The 11,209-nt window shown below is 36.3% G+C and overlaps 1 protein-coding gene across 1 annotated transcript; it reads right to left on the bottom strand.

Annotated features, from left to right (window-relative positions):
• Positions 1-1,818: 1,818 nt before the first annotated feature.
• Positions 1,819-5,533, bottom strand: LOC117595654 (E3 ubiquitin-protein ligase TRIM35-like). The gene is made up of 6 exons (XM_026947211.3): positions 4,890-5,533; positions 4,307-4,402; positions 3,980-4,210; positions 3,829-3,851; positions 3,624-3,742; positions 1,819-2,986 (listed from the first exon to the last, which is right to left on the bottom strand). The coding sequence occupies exons 1-6, from the start codon at positions 5,286-5,288 to the stop codon at positions 2,442-2,444; spliced, it is 1,413 nt and encodes a 470-aa protein (XP_026803012.3). The 5' UTR covers positions 5,289-5,533; the 3' UTR covers positions 1,819-2,441.
• Positions 5,534-11,209: the final 5,676 nt, after the last annotated feature.

The raw sequence follows: 11,209 nt of genomic DNA, 5'->3' as shown, positions 1-11,209 counted from the left end.
ACTGTAAATGTAGCTCTAAGTATATGGTCCATATGGTTAGTATATTAGTGATTACCTCTGTTAATTTTCAAGCTCCAAATCCTCAAATAATTAGGATACTATCATGATAGAACTGCACACTCTCCACATTGGTCACTGCTACAGCTCTCTGCCCTTCAGCACCAGAAGAGTCCACCTCCAAACTTAATCACAGCACTACAGCACTTTTTATGCTGCATTCATCACCAAGTGGGAACTGGGAAGTTTCTGAATTCCCAGGAGGAAAGATCCATTCGAATAACTCTCCAACTCGTAATTCCTACTCGGAAAGTCTGAGTTTTCCAAGAGCTCTGCCTTCTCCGAGTTGCAATTCCGTGAAGTTACTTCATGGCGGCACTCACAGTAAAAAGTAAGAACTATTGCTGCATTCTTGGTGCCTTGTATGTGGTAATTTGCAAGTTGCAATAACACCATTTTCTACCTCGGGACATTTGATGTGCAAGCAGAAAAAAAAACCTGGACACATCCACAAAAGTGTCATTTGTTAGCTCTGTCAGAACACGTAAAGCTAAAACTTTAACTGCAGTTTTACAGTTATAGGCCTGAGTGGCTACTGATACTGTTCTACTCTAGTGAACTTCAAACAATCGTGCAATATTTTGGACTGAAATTGCAGTACAGCAAAAATAATGGACAATAGCGAGTATCTTAGCAACAAGCTTACTAGCTAACATTAATAATGATCATTAATGAACTCTAATGTTGATGACAACTTCTCAAAACAGAGATGATTATGGTCAATGTTATAAATTTAAGCAAGTACCTTATCTGTATATTAATAGCCAATACTGCTATAAATTCATTTAAAAGTGGAGAAGCACTTTACACTGTTCACAGTGTGAGCGGCCATGTTGAATTGACATCATTCCCTAAACGGGGAAGGAACTGATAGCTGTGAAGACTATCCCAGGTTGACGGGTTCAAATTTCAAGTTGAAGGGGTGATTTCCGTGGTTTTACTGATTGTAGGTGGGGAATTAGAAGTTGCAACTGCGCCTCGATCGCAGCATTAAGACCACAGGGTCATTTAAGTTTTTTAAGCTGCATTTTGAGTTTGTTTATATTTAAAATCGGAAAATACAGGGTGATCCTTTGATAATTGAAATGTTAATTCTATTTCTGCAAGACTTTTCTAGCAAACTTCTCTTCCATGTTATTATTGGCATTATTAACAGTGACTTAATCACATCCACTTTAAAAATAAATTATTCACTAAACAAACAACTCTTTAATTCCAGTTTAGGGCCAGTTCACAGTGAGTATTCATTTTATATCTAAACTTCAGATGGCTGAATTTGCGTTAATGATGTAATTCTGAGTTCCCAGTTGTCATGAATGAAGCATTAAACAGCAGCAATCTGTATATCAATATTAAACCATGCATTAAATATTTAATAGTTTAGTCATCATTTTTGTATGATTTTATAACTATATACTGTGTGGAAGTGTGTATTTTAAGTTGTGTATATTACAGTTGTCCATAGTGTTGCAATTTTTATACCTTATCTTCTGGTTGTTCTGAGGTTAGCTAGACTAGTCGGTTGTAGAAAATATTAATGTATTCGCTAAATTTTAAAACATTAAATGACTAGAGAGAACAGTATGATTATAAAATTGTTGTCTTACCCCGTCTCTCTTCAACAATTGTGATCAGTTACACAGAGCCATTAACCTGGACACATTACTGATATTAATCTGTACTTATCTGTACACATCACTAATATTTTAACTGTTAATGATATAAATTACACAAAATGGGGTTTTTTTCTGTACATTTTATTGTCCAATTATGCAAATTAAAGATTTTCATTATCAGTGTGAACAAAATGAGTTTATTTCTCTTTATATTTTATTTTGAATTATAAATGATCACCTAATGCAGGATTAACATAAAAATCCATCTGATCTTTGCAAAACCACAAACTGCTGGTGGAAGGAAACTTAGAGCTTGAATTCTCCTCCACTGCACAGTTTCACACACAACACACACAGCCAGCTAAACATTTCACCCAGGATTAACAGCACAGCACTAACAAGTACAAATACAGTAAAGACACGAGCTAGCTAAGTCTAGAGCTAGCTAAGTCTCAGTATATTTAAAATGATTTAAAATATGTCAATAAAATTAAATCTTTATTAAATTTCAGATTTCAAATTCTACATTTAAACACGTTTATGATTTTAATTTCATCCTGTGCTTTGTTAGTTGTGTACCGAATTATTTTGATTTAATAACTCTTTATTTCAAGAGAGTAGCTCATTATTTTAAATTTTAAATCATTTTAATTTCATTTAATAACTAAAAAGCTTTTCACAACGAACTGTTCAGCGCTTCTGTAAAAAAAAATAAATCTTTTAATCTGCAATATTACATTAATGAACTGGAATAAAACAATATCAGCTCTAACTGATCTGATTCACTCTTACAGAGCACTGTAGTGGGAGGATCTTTAGAGGAGATTTTGTACCATAAACATATAGGAATGGCAGTAATTTGTCAGTAAATCTGTGTGTGAAAGTATGTATGTGTGTGTTAGTGAGAGGGTCGGAGAATGACAGCTTTCCTCTGTCCCAGTCCAGCTGCACTCTGATCGTCTGGAGTTTCTGTGCCACTGAGAGGAGAGTGAATGGCTGTGGTGTAGAACCTGCTCCATATTTACCATCATAATACACCACACACCAGATTCCACTTCTAGAGATTATCCTTCCCTTCCTCTGAGCAGATTCTGTCATCACACCCACATCCCAGTCTGTACAGTCTCCAACTTCAACATCCCAGCAGTGTGTCCCTGAGTTAAAGCCCTCAGAGCCCAAGATGCAGCAATATTTATCAAATCTCTCTGGATTATCAGGAAGTTTCTGTTCCTCATCACTGAGTCTCACACTGGTCAGATCATCAGATACAATGAGTTTAGGATGAACAGTGTTGGGGTCCAGAGTTACAGGTGCTGAAAACACACACACACACACACACACACACAGTGTCACTGTACATGCTTTTCCATTTCATTAGCTTCCCTTTTTACATTTCGTTTCGATGGAGCTGAGCTAACTTAAACATTACATTAGCATGGAACTAGCTAACATTTGCCTAAACCAAAGAAATGATAACTGTAATTACAAAATGAATTAATAAACATATATAACATGCCGTGTGCCCTTTTCGGGGTGTGTTTAAATTACAAATGTAAACAATCTTATAACAACTGTAACTCTAAAACTTTTGAAAGCCGCTGCAACGCTCCATGTTTTCACTCAGTCCCTCTGCTCAAAGCTTCAAACTCTGAACAGTCTGATGCCAATATAAGCCTTTCAAAATAAATGTTCTATGTTACATGAAAAATGATTTCAAAATAAAAGATTCATAACATTACATGAGTTTCGAATGGAAGGTGAACACATGTAAATAATAATAATAATAATTTAAAAACATTACACAAATGAAACATGTCACTATAAAGACCACTTTAGTGTAATTAACAAAGATAAAAAAACAGTGGGAAAAAAGAACAGAATTTTTTTTCATGTTTAACACACACACACAAACTCAAAGAAAGAAAGAAAGAAAGAAAGAAAGAGTCTTACTGTATTGGACAGCGTCCTGCATCTTCTCCCACACTCTGAACTTCAGGTTCGACAGATGTTTTGCCACATGGATCAGTGCTCCTGAAAGCTCCTCTGGATGCTGCAGTGTGCACTGGGCTCTGCAAAAACATTCAGGAGTCAGTGTTGCTGTGGGTTTGGATTCAGAAACACAGAGAACGAGAAAGACAGGAACCACATCACACACCTTTTAACTGTGTCCTTGTAGTTCTGTAAAACAACAAAGTAAATATCAGTGGATATGATTTACATTTTTACACGACTGAAATGTGATGTTTCTGATGATGGCAAGAAGTATTACTTTCTCACAGTATAAATACTGACTAAATGATCCTCACTTCTAAGAACAAGACGTCTTCAGCTCTCATCTCCTCTTCTATGGCTCTGATTGAGACTGAAAGAGATGATATGTCTCTGCTCAGCTTCTCAATCTTCTCCTTCATCATCTGACTCTTCTGCTCCTCTTCCTCTCTCAGTGCAGCGATCCTGGCTGCCTCTTCATCACATAGAAATTGGTGAAGCTTCTCAAATGCCTCTTTAATCTGCCGCTCTGTGTGTTGGGCCTGAATCTGCAGTGAAGATGAAATTAAATGAAATATAACTGATTATAACTGAAATGATGCAAAATATGACTATAATATCAAACCCATGTTACTGATTCTAACCTTTATATGTTCTGCAGTCTGACTCCAGTTCAGTTTACAGTCTTTAAAGATCTTCAGTTTCTCCTGTAGGGGCTTCAGTGCAGTTCTGACCTCCTCCTGAAACAAATCAACACACTGCATGGAGAGTCTGTGTTTCAGCTCTTACTTTACACATCATTAACTCAGATCACTGCTCACTGAGAGGATTTAACTGTACAATGTTCAATATGTGTTTTCAAAGAACATGAGACAGTAGTATATATTCAGTAACATATAATAAAATACATTATCTTTTACAGTCATTCAGAAGAGCTTTTAAAACGCAGAAGAAAATAATGAAAAGATTAGACTCAAAGGATCTGGGTTTATTGGTGTACACTGCTTTAGTCTAACATGGAAGATCAGCTCCTGTTTATGTAAGTGACACTTCAGATGGTGAAAATCCAAATATGATGGAATGGCAGACTCACATTTAGTAATTATAGGAATAAACTGATCAAAAAGCAAATGTAATATTGAACCTATAGATATTGTTATTTAGAATAAACTTCTTTTTGTTTTTTCTTTAAAGTGACACATGACCTCACAGGTACACTTTATTTACCTTACAGTCTGTTACTGCCTCGTCAATGGGGCAAAATTTGTGGTTGGTGTGTTTTCTTGAATCCCGACACACCAAACACACCGGCTGTTGATCGTCCAGACAGAAGAGTTTGAGTTTCTCACTGTGCAGACTGCAGACTGTTTCAGACACTGATGAAGAGCTCTGACTTCTCTCCTGTAAGAAAGTCTCACACAGGTTCTTTAAGGCCAGGTTTGTGGGAGGTTTATCCATAGACGACTTCCTCCTACAAACAGGACATTCTCTGGATCCTTTGGTCTCCCAGAACTGCTGCAAACACACTTTACACACACTGTGACTGCAGTGCAGAACAACAGGATCCTTGAAGATTTCACAGCACACAGGACAGGACAAATCCTCCTCTGAAAACCTAGAAGCCATTTTATTTTGCTGCTGTTGTTTTTCTCTCCAGTCTGAATGCTCAGATTTTCACTTTCACTTTGGTGAAAAGTATTCACACCCTGAATTCAGGTTTCTTTCAGGTTAAACAGATGACTTTGTAGGTCCAGTTAGTAATCACTTCCTTTCACGGTGCTGAAAATCAGACTCATATTTCTCCATAAACTGGGAATAAATCTACACTCCCCAGAGCAGGAGACTGCAGGCTGTTTATGAAGGACTGCAGTCGTCTCGGACTCAGCACTTCCTTAATAGGAGGAGTTCTAGAGAGACACGTTCTGACCTGTTACAGTCATCATTTACATCAGAAACAGTAGATAATGCTTACTTACAGTCAGGTCCATAAATATTGGGACATCGACACAATTCTAACATTTTTGGCTCTATACACCACCACAATGGATTTGAAACGAATGTGATGTGCTTTAAGATGTGCTTTAACTGCAGACTGTCAGCTTTAATTTGAGGGTATTTACATCCAAACCAGGTGAACGGTGTAGGAATTACAACAGTTTGAATATGTCCCTCCCACTTGTTAAGGGACCAAAAGTGATGGGACAATTGGCTTCTCAGCTGTTCCATGGCCAGGTGTGTGTTATTCCCTCATTATCCCAATTACAATGAGCAGATAAAAGGTCCAGAGTTCATTTCAAGTGTGCTATTTGCATTTGGAATCTGTTGCTGTCAACTCTTAAGATGAGATCCAAAGAGCTGTCACTATCAGTGAAGCAAGCCATCATTAGGCTGAAAAAACAAAACAAACCCATCAGAGAGATAGCAAAAACATTAGGCGTGGCCAAAACAACTGTTTTTTAACTTTTTAACATTCTTAAAAAGAAGGAACACACCAGTGAGCTCAGCAACACCAAAAGACCCGGAAGACCACGGAAAACAACTGTGGTGGATGACCGAAGAATTCTTTCCCTGGTGAAGAAAACACCCTTCACAACAGTTGGCCAGATCAAGAACACTCTCCAGGAGGTAGGTGTATGTGTGTCAAAGTCAACAATCAAGAGAAGACTTCACCAGAGTGAATACAGAGGGTTCACCACAAGATGTAAACCATTGGTGAGCCTCAAAAACAGGAAGGCCAGATTAGAGTTTGCCAAACGACATCTAAAAAAGCCTTCACAGTTCTAGAACAACATCCTATGGACAGATGAGACCAAGATCAACTTGTACCAGAGTGATGGGAAGAGAAGAGTATGGAGAAGGAACGGAACTGCTCATGATCCTAAGCATACCACCTCATCAGTGAAGCATGGTGGTGGTAGTGTCATGGCGTGGGCATGTATGGCTGCCAATGGAACTGGTTCTCTTGTATTTATTGATGATGTGACTGCTGACAAAAGCAGCAGGATGAATTCTGAAGTGTTTCGAGCAATATTATCTGCTCATATTCAGCCAAATGCTTCAGAACTCATTGGACGGCGCTTCACAGTGCATATGGACAATGACCCAAAGCATACTGCAAAAGCAACCAAAGAGTTTTTGAAGGGAAAGAAGTGGACTGTTATGCAATGGCCAAGTCAATCGCCTGACCTGAATCCGATTGAGCATGCATTTCACTTGCTGAAGACAAAACTGAAGGGAAAATGCCCCAAGAACAAGCAGGAACTGAAGACAGTTGCAGTAGAGGCCTGGCAGAGCATCACCAGGGATGAAACCCAGCGTCTGGTGATGTCTATGCGTTCCAGACTTCGGGCTGTAATTGACTGCAAAGGATTTGCAACCAAGTATTAAAAAGTGAAAGTTTGATTTATGATTATTATTCTGTCCCATTACTTTTGGTCCCTTAACAAGTGGGAGGCACATATGCAAACTGTTGTAATTCCTACACCGTTCACCTGATTTGGATGTAAATATCCTCAAATTAAAGCTGACAGTCTGCAGTTAAAGCACATCTTGTTCGTTTCATTTGAAATCCATTGTGGTGGTGTATAGAGCCAAAAATGTTAGAATTGTGTCCCAATATTTATGGACCTGACTGTATGTTTAAGCACTGACTACAGATTAATTAAATGTAATTTTGGTACAAATTTATCCAGTGATGAATTTCATACTTCTGAACTGAGAATAATGATTTAATTCCTGGAATCTGTTAAAGTCACAGTTTAGGACACAAGACCCAGAATGCTCTAATTCCCAGTGGGATGAACTGGATCTCCGTCAGATGTAGGATCTTTAAATTTGTGTCACCAGCAGAGAAGAAGCCCTGCTGTGTTTGTGTGTCTAGAGAAGCTGGCACGGAAATTTCAGATCCGCCGAGATCGCATTATTGTTAGTGTATTAGTTGCAGTAAATCTGCCTCTTAAAATTTTATCTCTCTTAACAAACTGAGTTTTAAGCGCCATGCCTTAAAGCGGGCTACAAGTGGTGTTTATTTGCGTAGCGTCGGAATGCGCCGACATTTCTTATAAAAGTACTTAAACTGTGTGCCTCAAGCAGTGCGCTAGCGAACTTTTTCTTTTTTTTAAACAGATCTTTATTTCCAATAAAGAGGTCGTACAAATGCAAAATACATGTTTAAACTTTGTACAAACCAGGGGGGTTCAAAGTCCATAGTCCATTACAGTTCATTCATTAGGTCTCATTTTTTTCCAGATGATCTTAAGACCTAAGTCTTAAATTAAGTTATATTCGATTAAGATATTGAAGGTCTTCTGAGCCTTTTGGTTCTTCACTTCTTAAAAATAAAATAAAATTTTGCATTTCTATTCAAAACAAGTTAGAATACACACAGTGAAGAAACAAAAGAAAAATGTATTCTTTATGTAATTTACAGAAATCACAAGAATAATCTATGTTTAATTTCAATCTTTCCAATATTTCTTTGGCAGGGTAAATGCAATGTAAAATTTTAAAACACACTTCTTTAACTTTATTGCTAATGCAATATTTATGCTGGATACAACAAGCTTTCTTCCACCGTATATCACCCATAATGGCGGACCAAAAGAATTTTGCTGCAGAAGGTGTTCCATAGTTCAACTTGTTTCTAATGTGTCTGTTACTACACAGTTTATCCTGGATATCAACACCTCCAATAAAACTGTGTGTAGAAATAGAGAACCAGAGGGAATTGCATCAAAGACCACTGCATATTCTTTTGGTGTGACTGGTACACCAAATGTCTGAAGAAATTCTGAATATGAAAGTAACACACCATTTTCGTTTAGCAATTGTCCTACCAGCAAAATTCCATTGTCAAACCTTGAGTGATAAAACAGTGATTTGTTCTTGTATAATATATCCCTGTTATTCCAGATTAAATATTTATGTGGACTGAAATTGTGTTTATATACTAGGGTCCAGACACTGCCTATGGAAGTTTGCCAAATTGATCAGGATTTTGTCTAGAGACATTTACATTTCAGTAGAAAGTAAATGCCACCAATGAGATAGAATAGATATGTGGGGAAAGCATACCAAACACTATTGGAGTTTTTCATAAATTCTACAATCCACTTTACCTTAAATGTACTGTTAAGGGTATTAAAGTCCAGAACTTCAAGACCAGTTCTCTGCTGCCTTGAATTACTTCTTTTTTAAGATAGTGAGGTTTTTTCGTATAAAATTCATATAAAATTTTGTCCAATTCCTTGATAATATTATTTGGGACATCAAGTGATAAAGAGATGTATACTGATCTACTAATTCCTTCTGTTTTTGATAACAAAACCCTACCATATATAGAAATGTCTCGCATTAACCAGAAGTTCATTTTTTTCTTTGTTTTTTCAATGATAGGATCAAAATTCATTTTATTTCGTTGTTCCACATCCTTGCAAATAATTATTCCTAGGTATGTGATCTTTTCTTTAATTGGGATCCCATAGTAATCTGATAGGTTGCAAGTTTTCAGTGGGAATAGTATGGATTTATCCAAGTTCATCTTTAGACCAGACACATTAGTAAATTCATTAATACAAGATACAACTATTGGGACTTGGTTTTTGTCTTTCAAAAAGACTGCAGTATCATCTGCCAGTTGAGATCACTTGAATTCCCTTCCCACTGCATTTATTCCTAAAAATGTTGATTTTTTGAGACGAGAAGCCATTGTTTGAGTAACTAACAGAAACAAAAATATGGTGATACTGGGCAGCCTTGTCTGATACCACGACAAATACTGAATCTTCCAGAGGTACCGTATGTTAATTTAACACTACTGGAACAACTGTTGTATAATGTTTGAATTGCATTTTGGAAGTATTTTCCAAAACCAAAAAAAAGTCAATGGATTTAAATATAAACTCATGTTCTATTGTATCAAAGGCTTTATAAAAATCAATAAACAAGATAAAACTTTCATCAGGAATCAGGTAACTATAGTCAATCATATCTAGTATCAAACGATGTACCTTTTCTGCATGAAACCAGATTGTTCTTCATCTATTATTTGCTGTAAACCATCTTTCAGTCTTCTGGCAAATAATTTAGCATCATTGTTGAGCAGACTAATTGGTCTCCAGTTTTCAATGTAAAGGATGTCCTTATTTGGTTTGGGAATTAATGCAATTAATCCTTGTTTTAATGTGGGAGGAAGTTAACCCTTTTCAATGGATTCTTTAAACATGGCTAGGAGAAAAGGTGCAACTTTTGAGGTAAAACATTCATAAAATTCTCCTGTCAACCCGTCATTACCTGGGGATTTGTTTTCTTTTAAACATTTGATGCAGTCAATAATTTCGGGTAGGGAGATCTCTTCCTCACAGATTTCTCTAAAATCATCGCTTATTTTCTTAGTATTTGCTGAAATATTGCATAAGAGGGTATCAATATTAGATGTCAAAGAGGCTGAAGGAGTACAAATTCTGATAGAACAGAGTAACATACTGTGAAATTATTTTGTGATTCTCAGTTAAGGTGTCATTGATCATTAGTTTTCTTACTGTTGCGAATTCAGCATTTCTCTTTTCTAACCCAAAGAAATATTTTGTATTTTTTTTCACCCTGTTCAAGCCATTTACATCTTGATCTGATGAAGGCACCCCGAGCTTTCTCCTCATAAATATGATCTAACTGGTTTTGTAACATGTTAATATCTAATTTTTCCTGTGTGGAAAATTCCCCTTCCTTCCTTTGTAAATTCAAAACTGCTTTTATAATTTGCATTTCTTTATCACTTTTTAGTTTTGATATTTGTTTACCTTTTTTAATTGCAGCATTACGAATTTCATACTTCATTAACTCCCAAAAGTGTCCATAGGTTTTCATTGCACTGGCTCGTCTCCAATATTTATGTATAATTTGTTCCATTTCTAATTTAAGGTCATTATTTTGCAATAATGAATTATTGAGTTTCCAATATCCATTACTATATTTCTGTACATGTGTATCTTGTAGTTTAAGTCTAATGAAAATACCTTTATGGTCTGTTAAAATAGCTGGTTCTATTAAGACTTCTTTAACCCAATTAACGAGATCAGAGGAAGTTAACCACAAATCAATGCGTGACTGTAAAGAGTGATCCTTATTATACCACGTGTATGTATATTCTTTTATTTTTCAGATCAGATTCTACATTGTTATTTCTTAGTGGAAAATGATCTATGTTTTAATTAAATACAGTATTGAAGTACCCACCCCAAATCACTCTAGCTGATGGGTAAATTGAGCCAAGATGACAGATTTTACGTTCAATATCTTGAAATACAGCAGCATTACTGGTCTTATTATTGGTGGCATAAATATTAATCATAATAAACTGGCTGTGATTTAGATCTACAATTAATATAATCCATCTTCCAAACATGTCTTTCTCACTGTGTAGCGCCTGTCCTTTAAACTTATCCTTTAAAATGGCGACCGCTGCTGATCAATTATTGCCATTGGAAAACCACATTTCATTACCCCACTGATTTTTCCAGAAGTTTTCATCTGTTGAACATGAATGAGTT

This window comes from Pangasianodon hypophthalmus, chromosome 5, assembly GCF_027358585.1.
Source record: "Pangasianodon hypophthalmus isolate fPanHyp1 chromosome 5, fPanHyp1.pri, whole genome shotgun sequence".
NCBI lineage: Eukaryota > Metazoa > Chordata > Actinopteri > Siluriformes > Pangasiidae > Pangasianodon > Pangasianodon hypophthalmus.
This window is presented reverse-complemented; position numbering and strand designations above follow the sequence as displayed.

Coding starts and splice junctions, on each gene's coding strand:
- LOC117595654 (XM_026947211.3), bottom strand. CDS start 5,288: ATGGCTTCTAGGTTTTCAGAGGAGGATTTGTCCTGTCCTGTGTGCTGT. Junction 4,403..4,889: donor AGGCAGTAACAGACTGTAAG/GTAAATAAAGTG, acceptor GATTTGTTTCAG/GAGGAGGTCAGAACTGCACT. Junction 2,987..3,623: donor GCAGGACGCTGTCCAATACA/GTAAGACTCTTT, acceptor GTGTGTTTTCAG/CACCTGTAACTCTGGACCCC.